We start from the raw sequence: 20,506 nt of genomic DNA, 5'->3' as shown, positions 1-20,506 counted from the left end.
CTCTCTCTCTCTCTCTCTTGTGTGTACGCGAAGTAAAGCGTCGGCGGCAGGGTTAAGCAGCGAACGAACAGGCGGAGCGAGAGTGAGGCCCGGATAGGGATAAATAAGCCGGTGTCAGAGTTGATATCGGTTGCTGCCGCGCGCGACGTCACACGGCTAATAGAGATAGGCACGTGTTACACATCGTCCCGGACCGACCGACCCCACTAGTAGCTGCCTCCGAAGCGGGGGCGGCGGTGGCGCTCCCGCCTCTCTACGCCCGCGCCTCGCCGCGCCGCACCGCACCGCACCGCGCCGTCCCGCCAGCCCTCAAAAACTTCCCCTGCATGCGTGGCAGTGGTCCCCTTTCATCTCGCGGCACGCATTCGGCATTCAGTCAGGAACAGTCAGTTACGAGCGAGCCGTCGACAAGCCTGGAACGACGCGCTGCGCCGCGCCGTGCATCAGCATCGCGTCGAAAAGCCGAGGGTTCAGCCTGCCATCACAATAGCCGTTGTCTCTAATCGTTCCAGCCACGTGCACACCACCGATAGTCGATCTTCGCGCGCGTTGATGACGTTGCTACAGGTATCGATCGCTTCTGTAAACCGCAACTTGGACTAAACCGCGCGGTTTTTTGTTGCCACGCGGATGACTAACGTTCATCATCGCAGCGTGTAATTAATCGTAATTTGTCAAGGGTCCGTTACGTCGCGAGTATTATCGTTGAATATCCAAGCTGAGGCACGCTCACAACCGATGCACGTATATCAAACCAACAAATAATTTATCGTAAAGTGTATTTTCGTTTTCGATGTCGATAACACGCGGTAATAGTCTGTTGTACGTCTGTCGCGTATATTTGCACGGTACATTTATGGTGTGGTGCGTGCTCCCCCGTGTACATGCTAGCAACGACAGACGTTTTCAAGCGTGAATTATCCATCGCTGTTACCATCGTGCAACACGCCAGCGTTCCTAAGCTCTATCTATCACGCGAGTCTTTTTTTCCCTGCTTACTTTTACCGATGATTCCGGGTATCCGTCGTTTCCATCATATAGTATGGCGAAAGCTGTTTGCGTAGTAATTCCCGTGGTGGACGGTTATGAAATATTAACATCACGGCGTCACCTGCGTTATGCTTGAGGATAGGTTACAAGAAAATTATCGCACGATTATCATGATTAATGATCACCATTCGGCTGCAAGTTTCTCCAAATGGTTTCGTACTTTTCGCAAAACTCTGATAAGATTTATTTCATTCATCATATCCACGTCAAATCATAAGAAGATCTCAACAAAGAGACACGCGCGTCCGCGTGCATTCTTAATATTTATTTATACCGAGCATCGGTGTCATTTGCAATTTTCAGGGAGCCAATGAGTCCGCGCTGTCCCTCGAGAGATTCTCGGGAATCGTCCGGTCCGGCGACCGGAAGTCCCCCACCACCCGCTACCAGAAGCAGCACGAGTCCGGTCAGTCCAAGTAGTATCGTGCCTCTACCCCTTGGAAGTCACCCCTTGCTACCTCCCCATTCTGCAGCGGTCATGGCAGCGTACCTGCATACTCATCAGCGTCTTCTTCAAATCGGCACTTCGCCCTTGTCGCGTAGTTCGGTGTCGCCTCTAGTTTCTTCCTCATGTTCGCCACCAGCAGCGACGCCCGGTCTTCTGGTATCACCCAGTAGTATCGGAGAAGTCTCGCCGTCAGCGACACCACTGCCGGCTGTGCTAGACTTCAGCACGAGGAAAGTATCCTCAGCTGAAGAGGACGAGGAAGAACAGATATTAAATCTCAGCAAACCGCCAACGCCTTCCTCGACAGAAACGAATAACGGTCCGTTGGATCTTTCAGTATCCAGTAGAAAAAGACCCGGTCCTGAAGACTCCCCACCTCCACCACCGCGCAAATCGTCAAGATTGGCTTCCTCTACTAGTTCTGCGAGTCATCAAGAAACGGCACCAGGAGTTGCACCATCCAGCTTTGGTAGGCCACCCGTGGTGTCCCCTTGGTCGTCCCCGGTGGTTGCTTCACACTTTCCGTATTTCGCTGCAGCGGTAGCGGCAGCGGCTACTAGTCAGCAGCAGCTTTCACCGAAAAGCACAAGTGGCGTGGTGGATCATCATCAGCTTTGGAATGGAAAGATGAAGCCGCCGGCAGTATTGGAGAAGTCGTACCAACCTAGCGAAGCTACGAAAGCACTCGAGAAGATGAGCGAGCTAAGTAAACTCGGTGGTGAGGATCTTTTCAGATCGTCTTCCACAGGCGGTGCTGCCGTAACCAATACGCCGGCGACAACATCCAGTAGTCGTCATAGCGCTTGGCAATCTCATTGGTTGAACAAAGGAGCCGATCAAGCGAAAGATGTTCTGAAATGTGTGTGGTGCAAACAGAGTTTTCCTACTTTAGCGGCCATGACAACACACATGAAAGAAGCAAAGCACTGTGGCGTTAATATGCCAGTACCACCTCCAGCACCGGGAATTCATTCGCAACAGACTACCATGCAGAATATACCACCACCTCAACCACACCAACCGCAGACTTCCACTAATAACACTGGCAGCAATAATTCGGCGACACCTAGCAAACAAAATCCATCCGATTTGAATCTCTTGATCAAGGAAACTATGCCTTTGCCAAGAAAGCTAGTGCGAGGTCAAGACGTCTGGTTAGGCAAAGGAGCCGAACAAACACGACAGATTCTGAAATGCATGTGGTGCGGACAGAGTTTCCGCTCGCTGGCTGAGATGACTTCGCATATGCAACAAACGCAGCATTACACAAATATTATCTCTCAAGAGCAGATAATATCTTGGAAGTCGTCGGACGAAAGCAAGGGTTCTAATACTACCGGTTCCACTGGTGGTAGCGCAAGTGTCACTAGCGGTGGGAGCAACGCAGGAGTACAACCGGGCGGAGGATCAGGACCTCATGGCGGAAACAATGGTGGTCCTGGTGCCGGCGCTACAAGCAGCCATGTTAGCGCCGTGCTCACTTGTAAAGTATGCGATCAAGCTTTCACTTCTTTGAAAGAGCTGAGTAATCACATGGTGAAAAATTCACACTATAAAGAACACATAATGCGTTCGATCACCGATAGCGGAGGACGTCGTCGACAGACGCGGGAGAAACGGAAAAAATCACTGCCCGTGAGGAAATTGTTAGAGCTGGAACGTGCGCAGAATGAATTTAAAAATGGCGACGCTGCTACAGGTATGACGCATAATCTCGGCAAGCACGCTGGCAGAATCACCTGCGAAAAATGCGGAGAGAAGATTGAAACTCCGCTCTTTGTTGAGCACATACGTCAATGTATCGGCGCAGGTACAGTAGGTGTCAATCAAAGGAACTTTCTGAAGAATGCGCTAATGTCCAATCATTTACCTGCGACGTTACCACCAACCGAGAGCGGACGTAAAAGTGTCAGCGAAGAAACGTCTTCGGTATCGTCAAGGCACCATCGATCTCCTTCCTCCGCTAGCGACGCGACCACACCCGGAAAGGACACTCCTACATCAAACACCAACGAATCCACTGCTGCAATAGGTACGTCGCCGTCAGTTTTGAACGCAATTGAGAAACTTATTGAAAAAAGTTTCGATTCGCGAGTAAGGCATGGAACGCCCGGTTTGCATCATACTCAACCAGGTGCACCTATGGGCACTAGTATTCTCAAGCGTTTGGGCATTGACGAGAGTGTGGATTATACGAAACCTCTGGTGGATCCGCAGACGATGAATCTACTCCGATCCTATCAACAGCAGCATCAACAACAGCATTATAATGTAAATGCCGTGGCAAGAAGAGAACGAAGCGGAAGTGAATCTAGTTCAATATCGGAAAGAGGTAGCGGCAGAACGGATACGATGACACCGGAAAGACGCTTAGATCTTTCTACTACGAGTCACGAAAGACATTCGAGCTCTCTGCCTCATCATCATCGCGTTACTCCAGAGAAGCAGACTGCCCCATTACCTAGTCGCCATCATCCAGCCACAGAAGAATCCGGAGATGAAGAGTCGTCTACCGTGGTAGTGAAAAAAGAGCCGAGAGACGAAGAGACAGAAGAAAGAAGCACCGTTGAAGAGGAGCAACAGCAATCACAATCGACAAGGGAGGTGTTTGTGAAGAAGGAGATAGTGGACGACTGCAGGGACGACGAGGATCAAAGTTCCTACAATCACCGACGAAGCAGCATCCACGATGCACCGGAGGACGGGCGAGAAGTTTTGTCACCTCGCATGAATCCACCTACACCTCGACCGACCAGTCAAGTGGAGCAAGTCGCGCGTAGTCCCTGTAGAAACAGCACTAGCAGTCCTACAAGCAGCGACCGATCGGTCACGCCACGCGGAACGCCGGACACCAAGGCATCCAGCAGTCTTGGAGCTCTTTCTTCTATGTTCGACAGTTTATCCGGAGGTGGCAGTGGAGGTGGTGGTGGTAACGTCGATTCGCAGGGACGTAAAACCAGTAGTCATCCCCTCGCGGCATTGCAGAAGTTATGTGACAAGACGGAAACGCGAGGTTCCAGCGCTAGTGGAGCTTCACGATCTGGAAGTAGTTCAGCAGCTGCAATCGGTCCAGGAAGTAGTAGCACCGTGGGAGTGTCGGGTCCAGGTCCTGGACCGACACCGGGTGCCATCTTGGCTTTCAGTTGGGCTTGTAACGATGCTGTAGTTACCGCCGATTCGATTATGAAATGCGCATTTTGCGATACGCCTTTTATATCAAAAGGTGCGTACAGGCATCATTTGTCCAAGATGCACTTCGTCAAGGATGGCGTTATCCCGGATCCGCTAACCATTGGTAGATCGGCCGCAGCAGCCGCGGCTGCTGCAGCCGCAGCGGCGGTCTCACAAGGCACTTCTGGTGGACCGAGTCGCAACTCGTCGTCGCCACCGACGTCGCAGCGCAACAAGTCGCCGCCTCTTCCACAGGCAAACGGTAGCCCGTCGCAGTCAGCGGCCTCGCCCCTCGAGGAGAGCCCGCACTCCAAATTTCTCAAGTATACGGAGCTGGCAAAGCAGTTGTCCAGCAAATACGTATAGTCCGAGCCCCGTAAGTAGCGGTGCCACTTGTACATAAGTGTATCTATACTGTTATCATACCTGTAACTAGCGATGTGATTGAAAAGAATTTTTTCAATCCTTCTTTTCTTTTTTTCTCCGCGAACATCCGCCGCGCCGAACGATGTCGCCCGCACAATCGACGTCTTCGAATTTATGCTTAAAGAGGCTGTGTCGTGGCTATACCGAAAATGACAAAACACGATCGATTTTACACGCACGTAAAATTATAGACGTGTGTATAAAATAGTTGAAACGGTGCGTATTATTGTCGTTCATAAAACGAGATTAATTACACTAATATTTGTAGTTATGATTATCGATTTTCTTGATTTAGATTTCTGTGTGGATTTTAGATGTTACAAAGAATTTTTCAATGACTGTTAAGCGTGTGAAAATATTTAGATGTACAAATTGGTCGCCGTGAAATGGCTTGTGCCGACAAATAATTTAAACAAGTGATCGACAACAATTGACATTTTACTTTGATGATTCAATGTGCTTTCGATTTCGAGAAATTTCAAAATATTCAAGTTTATGAGTCTGTAAAATCTAAATTTGTACATCTACTAATTTATATGCGTATTTTTTTACAAAAATGTAAATATGAAAAATAACTGCCATTATTTTCACATACTCTTAAGAGTTCAATTCATCGTAATTATGTCGATTTTACTCCTTACGAACCTCTCTTTATCAATATTTTACAGTCACTTTTTCGCGATTAAATACAAATAGACATAAATTTAATTATAAATAAATTTATAACTGTATAACGCTATCATACGCTATAAACAGTTATAAATTATTACTACAGGTGGTAAGCCTCGCCACTGCGCTCTTTCAGCCTAAATGTGGGTATCTCCGTCGAAAAGACTTCGCCGTTGCGACGATATTATTACAGAAATTTCATTTACTTTTGCGGAATAAATGCTATCAACATAGCTTTTTTCTATTTTTGATGATCGTTTTAAAATTGTCATCGAGGACACATCGTATCATTCCTGGGTTGACAACACGAATAGCGTGCGCAGTACGATCCTTTGAAAATTAAAACTTGCTTTACCGAAGAGAGGTCTCAAATTCCGTTTTATATACTCCTCTACTTTTTTACACTATTAATCCTTCTCTTTTTTGTTCGCGTATTTATTCAAGTTTTTAATTGTTGTAAAAAAAATATGATCTAGTAGATTTGCGCGCGCAATCGTTTGGAATGTTTTCTTCTCTCCATATATCGCATGAAACATTTGAAATCTCGAGAGGGAGTTTTCCGTTTCTCGCGGAATTTTTCCTCGATCGTAATCTCTATGGGAATAAAAGTCTAAGACAGAACGCGCGTAACTTCGTACAATCGACATTTCGTATCGTTAAGACTTTTCCCGCGTCATGGTTTTGCCTTCCGTTTCTCGTATTCCTCTGTCGGTCTTTATGAAAATTAACGAATTCTATTGGTGACTCTTACTTTCTTTTGTGTCCAATGAACGTATGACGATGATATGCATGTTGAACGAGCGTTAATTAAATTGTGATGCCACCATATCTCGCGGCACTGCTGAGTCACGGGGCTCGGCACGCGGCCAAGTTTGTGATTTTATAAATACTTAAGGACGTTTATATATATATATATATATACATACATATATATATGTATACCGTGAGATAAGGAAGATCGCGTAAGACAGAAAGAAAACTGCAAAAATCGGTTAGAGTAGAAGAGAGTGAGAGAGAGGGAGAGAAAGAAAAACAAAAAAATAGAGGAAGAAAAAGAAAACGAGAAAAAAGAAAAAGCTTACCTATCACCTGTCATAAGATCGTCAGCATGTATACCTCTAGATTGTAAGGCCGTAGTTTCTTAGTGCATAGGATACGTTGGGGTTAATCCCTGTATAGGAATCTCTTTGTTGATACTTATTACTACAAAAATTCGGTGAGTTTTGCTCGCGGAGACGGACAAGAGCCGCCTCGAATAGAGCGTTACGACTGCTGCAAATCGAAGATGTAAAGATAAACGAGCGAGTGTAGAATCCGAAGGATACAGAGACGCGGTGCAATAGCGAAATATGCGATTAATTGAATAAGTACGTGTGAATTGAATACGTGATTGGAAGAACGGAGAGTGAGGGAGAGAGAAAGAAAAAAAGAAACAGTGTGTGTATGTGAAAATGAAAAAGAGAAAAAGAGCGTGTGTCGTCGAAGAACGTTGATTTTTTCGACGTGACGTATATGTGTAGATCATTGTAAATTTTCTTTGTTCAAATAATATTTATTGCGCCGAGAGAAAGAGAGCCAACGTGTCATTTTACATGTAAAATATTGTCATTATTATCACTCGAATTATCGCGAATATTGTGTATATTGATTATAATTACAATTATTATATTACGATGATGCGTGGCGGAGAATATAGTGATAAATGCGGAGTTACGGGGCGCAAGTGGATCAATCGAGAGGATGAACGATGATGACGATGATGGTGATGATGAGAGAGTGCGTGAGAGTGTGCATGAGAGACGTGAAAGACGGAAAGATAGAATGACGGGAAAAGATAAAGAATGCGGAATTTTGAAAGCAAAGGAACAGATAGAAAAAGAGAGCAGCGTGTGGCCCACAACAACCGACGGCCAGAAAAGAACGGAACATACTTGTATACGTATTTCTTGTAAACTCTAATTCTTCCATCGCGGACTTTAAAAGTATTTATCGACATAATAATATTAATATTATTATTGTAATATTATATACGACTGCTGAGAGTGTGATGAACGTAACATAAGAAGATTACGTGGCTGCGACCGACATACAACATACACGTACACGACATACCTTACATACGTAAAAAAAAAGACACGCACACGTTTGTCGCAGCAACACTCGAGGAAAGGAACAGCCAGCCGTACGAATGATACGCTCGAAACGTACCTACCTACTTACAAACACGCAACCACAAAGATATGCATCATGTATACGCGACTCTTGAAACCATTTTACCAGATTTGTCATTATTTAATTATTTCGGTTGTATTTTAAAATGCAATTAAAGCTCAAATAAATATATATGTTATAAACTAAACAACCGTACTTTATATTTTACTTCCTGTTCCATTTCGAAATAGAACAAATCAAGCAATAATTTTGTGTAAAATAATGTCATGTCAGAGAGTAATATTATTTTTCGTAAATACTTTGAGATATGATTTTTGTTTTAGTTGAGGTATAATTTTGTTTAGTGAAGAGATTTATGTATATTTAAAAATTCTTTTTTTTTTGTTTTTACTAAAGAACATTGTGTCGAGTTTATGTAGCTTTTTTCGACATATGGAAATCTAACTAACCATCTGTAGCTAACAAGTTCTCCAATTGTTGAAGAAACGAACTATCGGGAGGTAAGTCTAAGCGACTTGCACACAAGTTGTGCAACTACCGAAGATTTTACATACTTGTTTTACAGACAACTAAAATCAGATGCACGTTCTAGGTAATTCTTGGTAAAAAGGATATTTTCTGATCGCGGTAAGTATCAATTTGAAACAATTTGTCACCAAGACAAGTCTTTAAGTCAGCAACTGACCGTTCGATCATTAAATGTCTAACTAATAGCATGAAGATTTTCGCTATCAGCGCGCGATCGTTAAGTGTGAAACCACTTTTCGCTTTCTTTCGACGAATGCCTGCATTAATTAGAAATACCGGTATTCGTCTACGTTTACTTCGTACGGCTTATCTCCTCGCTTTCTCGAGAAGATGGCACTCGAAATTTACGCCCGTGAATGCAAAAAAGAGAGAGAGAGAGAAAGAGAGAGTGTGTGTAAGAGAGAAAGCTACAAGATCCTTAATATAGCGGAGAGTCCGGAGTCCGCGTGCACGCTCGCTAATTCGGTGCCATACAATACCGCATCGAATGTACCGCATCAGTATCAAAACTCACCCCCGCGTATGTTAGCCGCAAAGAATAGACACGCTCGGCGGATAAACTAGATAAACCGGCGACTCTGTATACCACATTACGAGCGCACAATTTCGCTTATCAGCTTGGAGACGTTTCGCGAGATATCATCTCCCTCAAGGCCGCCGCTCGCCTTCGGACTCTCCATTGAATCCAACGAATTCCCCGATCATTCCGTCCCTCTCCCGCCTTACCTTATCCGCGCTAGCTGGATTCGCGCGTTGTTTTTTCGTCTGTTTTTCTTTTCGCCATTTGCGGTGCATAATGACGACTTCGAGTCGCTGGATGGTGGTCGTCAGCCAGCAAATCACGGTGAAGGTCGGTCCGCTGAAGAAGTCGAAGGGAAAACGGTGACAGAGGGGGACATCGCGCGAAGATACGGACAAGGAAGCGGGAGGGAAGGTGAGTAGGGAGGTTGCGGAGAAACCGGTCGGCCACTACTCGTTCTCTTCATAAGAGATACACCGCATGCCGCAGATACGCGGATACTTTTATTTTAACCGTAATGCGCTAATGAATTGATACAGCGCCGAGCGCGGCTTCCTCCCGTCCCGCGCGCCTCTATTCTTTATTTTACTCCGCTTGCTTGTTCCGCGAGGTAGAATCGGCAGTTGTGATGCAGTCGCGATCTTCTCTGAGCGACTTATTCCGGAACATCGACTAATGAACGTTCAGTTCTGAAATAAAGCGATTGGCAAACATTTTCAGATGTGTGAAACATTTCTTCGATTATATTTGGTTAGTACGCTTTCTGTAAAATACATTTAAATTATATGTATTTTAACGTAACAAAATACATATATATATATATATATATATATATATATATATATACATACATACATATGATATATAATTAAAACATAATATTGTAGAGGAGAAGATAGGAATATGAGCATGTATAATTCGAGATAGCAAGATGTAATTGTGATCTTTTAGTAAAACATTTTATTATATAATACAGTAATTTAATATATTAATATATAGTAATTTATTTAAAATCATTTGTAACATATATGTAGAAAAAGAAATTTTAAATTATAAAATTCAAGCATGTGGTATAATTAAAGTAACTCTCGAACGCTCGAACGTTTGATTTATTACACAGAAATATTGAAGATGGTAAAAATATTTCGGTGAACGTTTATAGACTTATATAAAATATTTAACAAGAAACACTTTTGACAAACGTTTGCCCGAATTCGAAGGTAAAACCGCAAAGCGAGCGGAGTTTTAGCAAAGGAAATCGTAAAAGAGGATTTGTGAAGGGCGAAAAAGGGAGTCGATGAGGCCAGCAAAATCCAAGAAGAGAATGAGGGGAGGGAGGTAAGACGGATGGGTAACGGTAACGATAAAGAATTTAAATCTTGCTCTATCTTAGCGAGCGCCCAATAAATCCTCGATAAGACTTGATTCCACGAATCGGGCTATTAAAGTCGCTGCGCGAACGCTCGATCACCGGAAGTCGCCCGTTACTACGGTCAACGGGGCATAATTACTCAAGCATAATGATTGCGGACCGCCGACCCGAAAGAAGGCAATTGAATGATATTCGCGGGGCACTAAAACGCTGCGTTTCGATAATGCGTTTGCGGCGGGAAAGAACGACGGTTATCGTCGCGCGCGCAATTGCGCGCGAAGATAGCCACGATATACTGTAACAAAAACCGTCGATCGAGCGTACACGCTCTTGGTAATCGCCAGTGCATTCAATTTGAATCGGTGCATCGCCTCTGATTTCCCTATCTAAATCGCCGGGTGCATCAGCCGGCGCATCAATTGGGCGACGTTATCGTAAACATAGAACGTACATATACACACGCCTGATCGGGGCTCGAATTCGATCGATCGATTCGAATAATAATTGCGAAGCGACTGATCTCTTCGGACTCCGAGGCAATTGGAGGTGAGGGGAATAAGTCACCCGTTCAAGACGGGAAACGATGAAGAAGTGTGCCTCCTCGCATACGGTGAACGTCGGAGAAAAAAGGAAAGACGAGAGATCGAGTAAAGTATATATAAGATAGAAGGACGAGAAGAGAGGCGTGAATGAAGGACGGAGGGAAGGGAAAGGTAGATAACTGATGAAGAGAAAGAGAGAAAGAGAGAGAGAGAGAGAGAGAGAGAAGAAAGAGAAGAAGAAAAGAGAGCTTACGGACTTCACTTACCTATTGCCCGGGGCTGGTAATGAATTCGTCTAATGGGTCGTAAAGAATGCGATCTTATGGAGCGGAGAGGATAAAATAAAATATCACCGGAGCGGCTACCGATTCTCGAACAGCCCTAACCCTCGCCTTAAAGAAACGAGCCCTTATTCCTGCCAATGGTATTTAAACACTACCGCTGATACGCAATCGCGTCGATGAGGACTACTGTAATGTAAGAAACTCGTTTTTGTTATCTCTCGATGCAGATGAATATGTAGACAATATCAATATTGCTTCAATATTTTTTATAAATATTTATAACAATGCAAAACCTAACTCTCTAATATTCTCTGTGTGTGAAAATTTATATAAAGTTATTCTCTAAGATTCACCGTCAGAAATTGAAAGATCGAATCGGTAATTCTTCGGCGATTGGTCCACCGATGAACCCGCGCAGGTCTTCTTTTCTCGAGCTTGCAGGATCGTTCTTCTTTGTTTTCTCTATACCCTCACATTCGACCATCGTCTAGGCGAATGTCCCTCCTCTGTACTTTCCGTCTCATCCTTGCATTGCAATCCGCATCCGCGTAAGCGCAGTTCGTCTTGAACACATCCCGACGTTTCTGTTCTTTATGTGCACTACGCCAAGAGCTATGGGGATCCTAGTTACTATCTATACCGTCGGTGACTTCTCTTTCCCCTCACTCTTTCTCCGTGTTCACAAGTACCACCGTCGTTGCCGATTCCCGTGTCCCTTTCCGCCACCGATGGGTATATATGGGTACCGGATATCCATCGGAGTCCAACGACCCCCCTCGATTTCCCCGCTCGTTCTCTGTATGTCTGCTCTGGCACACATACATGGTCTCTTTCCCTGTTCCCCTCTCTCTCTCTCTCTCTCTCTCTCTTTCTCTCTCTCTCTGACCGATAGTCCCTCCCTGAGCATTCGCGATGTTCGAAAGCGAGAGCAGAGGCATTAGAGAGCCACCAAAAACCAGGAGAGATCCGACGATAGCCCAAGATTTGTAGCGGTCGTGGCCGGCCGATAACCAGCGTGCGCTGGTTGTCCGTGTGCGAAGGACCGTTCATTCCATACCCACTTCATGCCCGGCCACGTCGATGACATCGAGGCTTAATCCTTGCCTAGTGGTCATCCTATAATACGTAGTTATGTCGCAGGGGAATCGACGACTATCGTGCAGCCGCTCGTGCGCCTGACTCGAATCTCCAGCCCTTGCGAATGTCGTTTATGGTATTCTGTATGAACGACAACTATATATCAGAAGCAACTAAGTTTCAGAAAAAAATAAAAAGTGCACAGAAGAAGCGTATGTTATTCAAATTCTTGCACATTTTTATACGTAATATATACTTATTATCTATATTTTTGTCTATATAATGAAATATCACACAAATTAATTAGATACAAACGATCTCGCTCTTATAAGAATGGCGACACAATACGTGTGTCTTTCTCTTTTTGTCTCTGTTTTCTTCGAACATGTCATAGTGTAAAATTCATAAGGACTTATGACGGATATTATCTTCGCTACCTTACATATCGACATCGGACAGCGGTCCGAGTTCTCCGCGTCAATACGACAAAATTCAGAGAAGGCGCGCTGACTGCCGATCCGATTTCAAAAATGGCAAAGACAAGAAGACCCAGGTGTTTTTTCGACGAGTTCGTCGTTCGAGGTGGCTGCGCACAAGGATTTTAATCCTGTTACTACGTGACTCCGGCGGCGGATGATGAAGATGTCAGTTGGCCGAGAACGCGTGGGAGAGCCAGCTGGATATGCCGCGCTTGGCCGGTGGGTGTTCGCACTCTCGTCGTGCGTTCTGTGCACCAAGTTTCTACCCATCTTCTTGCTCTTTCTTTCACCCTGTCCTCTCCCTTTTTCCCCTCCTCTCTTTCTTTCTCTACCTTCTCCCTTGCCATTTCTATCTCTCGGCTTTCTACCTTTTTTGCTTCTCGTTCCCTCCTCGTCTCGTTCCAATTTAGTTTCGTAAGATACGCGCGATCTGTACATCTACTTTACGACGGTCGCACGTGCATACTAAGAGGGCCCCCGCAAAAAGAAGTTGCGCTTAAGGGTAAGGCGCGCCTGATCAGGTAAGCTACTATCTGAGTAAGACGCGACTGCCTCGTTACATTTGTTCTTCACTTTACACAGGTCCTGTGTACCGTGAACAACAGGCTTAAGTTCACGTAGCAATAATAAAAATTCCGCAACGACGCATACGCCGCGGAATCGTGCGTGGCATTTGCATTTCAGATTAGTGAATTTTATGTTCCGGTCGTCGCGCGCGCTTCTTTGTCATATGTAGAACACGATTCTCGCGATCGATCGACATATCGGTCTCAAATTCAGAAAGATCTTTGATCCTTTTTTATGAGACAACCGCGACACGTGTCGACATTAAATGTTGTATATTTCGGAAGACGATACTAATTAAAAAAAGAAAAAGAACAATGTAGATATGATATATTCTGAAAGCGCAAAAAAGCAAATATGACAGTAAGATGAAGAATCTTTTGTTTAAGAGCAAGCAATAAAATCGTCGAATAATCGCGTCGGTCAACGAAAGAGAGAAAAAAACTTTCGTGGGCAGTGATTAACGATGCTTTACGCTTTACGCTTGTCGGTGCGTCGCCTTGTCAGATATTCGGGTTAGCATAACATCGTAAAATACCTCGACGTAAGCACAGATACACCGCGGGACGGGCACTTTGCGCGATATCTGCGTGTAAGCTACGCGCTTTCTACATCAACCATGAGATCGAAAATCACGGCGGGATTGCTGTAAATAAATAGCTGACTGACGACCTCGCAACTTCTCTTCGTTAAACATTTGCGTTGGCACTGATGCAGAATTCATCGCGAATATTTCGTTGAACTTATAGGAAACGCGATAAAATAAACGGTGTGTGTAACAGACAACACTATGATTCCCAATAGCTACTATAAAATTTTATAGCACAATTATTGAAGTAGATTCTGCACATCAGACGTGTATGTATAAATATTATATTTTACACTGCGATTTTTTAATTATCAAAAACTTTTGCTTGTAATCATAATGGCAAATGTAAAATTTGTATGTAAAATTTATATATCACAAATATAATATACACACATATATATAAAGAGAGATATAAAATTTCATAAATCTGCTGCTAAAAACATTGTTTTACGCCAGTGATATATTTTTAAATAATTATATTGTGTTCAATACCATTGTTAATATAATATGAATATTCTGTAGTATAAGTAAAAATCAATATAAAGAGCGCAAATAAAATAACAAGCAACGGATGCATATGGAATTACTACTATGCAGTTAAAAGTTGTAATCCTCTCAAAAAGAGGATGTGTGTGACTTTATATTTCGCGGTATTAATAAAAAAAATATTGCCATAAAAATGATCGATTAGTAATTGTCGAGATACAATCTAGGCTCGACTCTCGCGGAACTCTCTCGTTGGTGCGTTAAAATTAAATAAGTATCCGAAACTTGTCAACGATGCACGACAATGTGATGTTACTAGTAAATGCGTCGTTTTGAGTAATTATCAATCGTCCCTCGTATATTAACTGCATATATAATTCACAAGTTTCATGAGTCGTATTAATGATCTCTGGGGAGAAAAAGGAAAAGAAAGAAAGAACAAGAGTAAAAATCTAATATCATCGCGCGCGCTGAAGGAAGAGATCCAAGTGGAAATGGGAACGGGTTAAACAAAGATATTATCGCGTAACAGATGAGACGAAATGCAAATCGCCATTCGTTCCCGGCGATATCCTGGCAAGCGTATATCATCTGACTCATCGCCCGAGTTCATGACAATTTGATCCGAAAGTGCGCAGGAAAAGAGAGAGAGAGAGAGAGAGCCGCTCCCTTCCGGCGCGGCTCCCGGCGATAAATCCGCGGTGTTGAGGTCGCGGTGTCTCGAAACTGGTGCAATCTTACCACGAAGGTCGCCGCGTTCGCGACGACCTCATTATAAGAGACTGTTCGTCGACGAGGCGACGCGGGTGTCGCGCGGGGGTAGAAAGGGGTACGAGAATCTGTCAGGGCTGCCACACTCGAGCACAGATTTACAAGGCTGCCGCTGTTTTACGACCCCACAAAGTGCCGCTCGCTCGCTGAGCACTCGCGCGCACACACAGCACTTGCGCGCACACGTACGAATATTTTACACAATGCGGACGCATGTGCGAGTACTGAAGAATACCGGCACGTTCGCGCGGCTGCGTACGAGCGCAGGCTTATAAACACGTCATTCTATCGCCTCGCCAACCGCATTATTCAGAACTTTACAATAACGCTGTTTCGCGTCTAATAGGTCCGGTCGCGAATTATAGATTTTGTCGGGCGATTTGCGTCGGTTTCCCCTTCTTCGGCATTGGGATACCAGACAAAAGTGCATCGACCGCCTTGGATGCGCGCTTGAACACGATTCGAATTACTCTCGCGAGACATTTATCTTTCTCGTTTACGATGATTTTCAAACTGAAAAAGGAAGGAAAAAGAAAAACCGAAAAACACAATGAAAAAGGAAACACGTTGGACACCACTTGGTGGCCTTCTGTAATTGAAATTATACAATAGATAGGCGGTGTGTTATACTCGAGAGCGCGCGTTTGAATAATTCACGAGACAGAATTACGCAGGTTTGTTGTAAACAGTAATTTATATTTTGCGAAAATAGATTTCGTGACGCTGTTTGTGAAATGCAAGTTGCGATCTGGCGTAATAAATCGCGGGTGTTTAAATGCGACATATTTTGCGATTATTCGCAAATTCGTACGTCTATTGCGAATTGCATATGTTGGCAAATTTATTTTATTATATAGGCGCAACTAAATGATAAGCCGAACATCCATTATAATGAGCCCGTTACCTGGCTCGCCTTTGACGTCAAATTTTTCAGGAATTATCTTCCGCCGTAGTCATCGTGACAAATAACACGGTTGATCGCGAAAGAGCCGCATGATTTACGGCCTGGGAGCACAGCGGCGATCTTTGTAGTCATCTGAAATAACATCTCGAAAGCGGCTTCTGATTACCGAGCATGTTTTATCGAGCTCCCTACTTGCGAACTTAGGCGATAAGGCTAATGTCAAGTCTAACGACCACTTACGCATATCAAGTAAATTCGTTTGAAAATTACGAATCAAGTGTGCTCATTTATCGTGTAAACCCGAGGATCAACGTCCAGTTCGTGGTTCGATCTTGTTCTTTACGTTTTGAATTCATATAAAATTAATCCCTGCTATATATTATAACTGTGTTACATATCCGCGCAATAAATAACATTCTTCTATTTATGAGGTGTACGCTTCTCCGCGCGGAGGAGACTTTCGCTCGCGCTTAAGCCGAACGAGATTGAGCCTCGTTTAGATGCGTACATCTCGACGCACTTAATTCACGGATTTATGCACACTGCATATATTCGCCGGTACCAGTTTTCGCGCAGGTAACGCTTAACGAACGCATCCGATGACAAGTGGACGTCAGAATGGCGCGGGAAAAGCGCAGATTGCGGAATGTATAAATTATTTCCGGCGAGTGTCTCGTGTTCGTTTCTCGTCATTCAAGCTGTGTAATAAACTTCCGAACCCGCGTCGTGTTCACACGCTCAGAACTTATCAATTCTCCGGAGGCGCGACCGTGATTTTTGCACGCACTCGAGACTCTCGGAGGAATATAGAGCTGGCTTTGTGGATTCGTTATCAAGAGAAGGAGACAGAGGTCCCTGTCGAGCCCGCAGGTGTCAGGACGGTGTTTTATTGCGGTGTAATCGAGCCGACGGAGAGACGCCGGAAATGGTCGCAGATAGTCGACGGCCCAGGAAGCAGTCGTGGGACCTCACACGACGCGACTGTCGAACGTCTGGCTTGGTTTTCTATCAGGCTGACAATTTTCTTGCGCCATAAAAAAATCTTGAATATAACACATATATTTCACCAGTTCTTCAAATAATGTAATCAGCTTTAACGACTAATGGCTCGCGTAACTCGTTCTTCATTTCCGTCACCAGATAAAAACTATTTATTACATAACGAAGAAAAATGAAAACGAATGGAAGAAATAATTCTAATTTGTGAGCGCTTATAAGCGAGTATGATATATAATGGCTACGAATACGCTAAGAGTAAATAAAGTAAAGCGACTCTTTGATATCTATGACTATAAGTTATTCTCGTGAGATGCGCGGAAGACAGGACCAGCTCTCACGTTTACTTTGCACATAGCGCGATTCTCAGAGGCAGGGGAATCAAGTCAAGAAATACGGACATTTATCCGACGCTACTCTAAGTTATTACTCGATAACTTGTTTATGTGTGTCCCGATGTGCGAGACAAGGAGCAAATGTGAATACCGCGCTTACTTTAATCGATACGTACACGCTCGATATTAAGCCGGTCGATTAAATCAATTACGGGAAACGCTACTGGATTTAGTGCTAAACCGAACGCCCGACGCGGGACGAGTTGCTCGAATAAATTAACTGGATATAATCGTCGAACCGTTAGTCGTATAGGCGTATAAATAATATCGACAATATTCTCTTCTACGAAGTTTCCAATGATAAAGTGCAAGTCTTCCGTGGCGTTACGACTTATAAATAATTTCAAACATATATATTCAAGCAAATTTTGCAGTATCAGCGAGCGTTTAGCGCGAAGTAATTAGCATTGGTTTAATAAACACTACGTGCTCGATGACCGAGAGAGACATACATTTTGGAAAATTGTCAAGCGTCTAAACTTTTTGTGCTTATGAAGTATTTTATATTTTATTCAATTATATTTTATCTTTCTAAAGAATTTATATAAGTATTAAATAAAAAATCACTTTAGAGATGTTCTAAGTTCATTTCTTAGTTATCACTTGGAGATGTTCTAAGTTTCTTTTTCATATTGTAGAACAGTGAAAAATCCAAAGCGATAATAAAAAGATGAAGAAAAAATTACACCAATAATATTGGAAGAACCACGGAATTGTACATAATGATACACTTCCGCGTTTTAGTAATAAATCCGGCAATTGTACTCGTGCGTTCGCGCTTACAGGGAATAGTCGTATGATTTCGTAATGCTCGGAAAATGACCTTACCGTATCAAGAAATCGAGAAAATCGAGAAGCAAAAGGTATACATATAGAAAATTGAACGTCTCTCTTTCTCTCTCGCGGTAAGTTAGTAAGACGGAGATACGCGCGAGAGTACAACGGGGGCGGCGGCACGGGCGAGAAGGAGAAAGAATAAGTGAGGCTACTATTTCGCAGTTTCTTATAAATATTCATTCCTCCTTGCCGATGAATCAGAGGGGCTCGAGCCTCGCGCTCCAGGCGGTAAGTCGCGTTAAGAGCGCTAACGAGCGACCCCTCCAGTCGCGCGGGAGAGAGTTTCTCTCTTCTCACTCTTCGCAGTCGTCACCGTCGCTGGGCAGAAAGGAAAGAGGCAACTTAGACAGAGAGAGCAAAAGAGGGAAGAAGGAGCAATAGAGGGAGTAAGAGGTGGCCCTTCCGCCTTCCCCGAGCAATTCCACGCGGCAACCGCGCGGCGCGCTGAGTTGTGCGAATTTGTTTAATTAGAAGTTAGGCTGGCGATACATTAGCAATGTAAATACTCCCTTTGCCTCCACCATCTCCTTCTCTACCATCTTCTCCATCTTGCTCTCAACTCGTCCGCCGATCTCTTTCTTTGTCGACTGCGCGGCCGGCAATCTTGCCGTCCTCCGCAAGAGCAAAGTCGGCGTTTCGTCTGCTGCCGGGGACACACTGTGATTTAACGTTTCTGTTTTGACTCCGCTCTACGTTGATTTCGCGTACGTCGGTGTGTTACGTATGTGTTGCCGAGCGCAACGAGCGCACGGTGCAGCTATACGTACGGAACCGTTATTATAATAATGATTTATGACGTTTATATCGTCTTAGTGATATAAATTCAAAGTTTGTTGCGACCGACGGCTTCCCGACACTGGCCCCGGCATTTTGTGTAGGTGTACGTCCGGTTGCACGCTCTGATATATACGTATATATGTGTAGCACTGGTCTCGTACGTATAACGTCGTACGTGCCAAAGCACGGTCGGCAATCGAAGGCTGGAGGATCCAAGCTCGAATGCGCTAGAAACTTGGATGTTGAACGTACGATAGTCCGTGCAATAAACTACAGTTAACGCAATACATACATCGTGAGAGCTAACAATAGATAAGATCGTTCAATTTAAACTCTTGAAAATAGGAAAAAATAGCAAGATTTTAATAATTACATTTCAACTTGTATTATATACGTAAGATATAAAATAGAAATTTACATGTAATCTTATTTCATTGTTTTTACCTATGTGTATCTAGTATAGTACCTAGTGTACGATATATAAATTTACACAGAAGTGATTAAAAAATTCGTAAAGCTATTAAGTTCAGATTAACCTAAGCTCTTGCCAAGTTGAGAGCCACGGGAGGGGGGGTCATGGATGTACGAGAGGAAAGCAGTGGCATCACACTCCGTCCAACGTCATCTAATTATGTTTTACGCGGGACAGTGTAATAACTTCCAAGGTTATGCCTCCGCTTTACATTTCTTGCCGGCCAACTCGGAGGACTCACGCACGCGATGAGATTTTCCTCGACGATTCTCGGAGGCAAAGCCGAGTGCGGCCTTCAGAGACGAGTCATTTTTTTACAAAAGCGTTTATTCTTGAAGAACACCGGTAACGTCTCCACGGCGACCAATTTTCTTTTTCCAATATCTCATTCCGAAGAAAATATCTTTCTTCGGCGTAACTATAAGGCGCTCGTGCGACATGAAAGTTCGCCGTTAAATCTAATCGTCGTTTTTGAGTAAAACTCAATTGACTATATCACAGAGATATATTTCATTTATTCTGACGCTTCGAACTGGCCTTCTCTTTTTGCAATTGTTATGACACCGTGCGCCGCAATGGAAATATGTTTTTAAAAGTGTCGCGCAGATACCAGATCCATTACAAGCCGTATTTGATGAAATTTCACATGAAATTATTACGGATAAAGAATATACGGAAAAGAAAAGGGTGACAAAAGTGTTTGTACGCGCGAGCTTTCTCAGGATTAAGCATACATTATAGCCGCAAGTGTGTACTCGAGTAAACGAGCACGATTAAGCATGCGTAGGGATAATTTAAAAAAAAGCTACGAGCACGAAGCGTGAACATGTTAGCTGTTGTGACGGGACACGTCGTGCTGCAGCAGCCACCAATTATGCTAAACACTCTTCCTATCCTAAAGCAGGAATATCTCAGGATCCTTATGTCGAAAGTGGTTTCCTGCGTCGGAAAACTGGTTCTCGGAGTTGCAACTCGAT

The 20,506-nt window shown here is 43.9% G+C and overlaps 1 protein-coding gene across 4 annotated transcripts in view; it reads left to right on the top strand.

The window, feature by feature from the left end:
* The window catches only part of LOC109855031 (protein tiptop), a 131,057-nt gene extending 122,966 nt beyond the window's left edge, over positions 1–8,091 (top strand). For all 4 annotated transcript variants that reach the window (XM_020428838.1, XM_020428809.1, XM_020428818.1 and 1 more), the window contains one exon: positions 1,354–8,091. In XM_020428838.1, coding sequence (XP_020284427.1) covers positions 1,354–5,035 — 3,682 coding nt within the window. In that variant the 3' untranslated portion in view covers positions 5,036–8,091. The remainder of the gene's footprint in view (positions 1–1,353) is intronic.
* The last annotated feature ends 12,415 nt before the right edge of the window (positions 8,092–20,506 follow it).

This window comes from Pseudomyrmex gracilis, unplaced genomic scaffold, assembly GCF_002006095.1.
Source record: "Pseudomyrmex gracilis isolate BER0280 unplaced genomic scaffold, ASM200609v1 scaffold_3, whole genome shotgun sequence".
Taxonomy (NCBI): domain Eukaryota; kingdom Metazoa; phylum Arthropoda; class Insecta; order Hymenoptera; family Formicidae; genus Pseudomyrmex; species Pseudomyrmex gracilis.
This window is presented reverse-complemented; position numbering and strand designations above follow the sequence as displayed.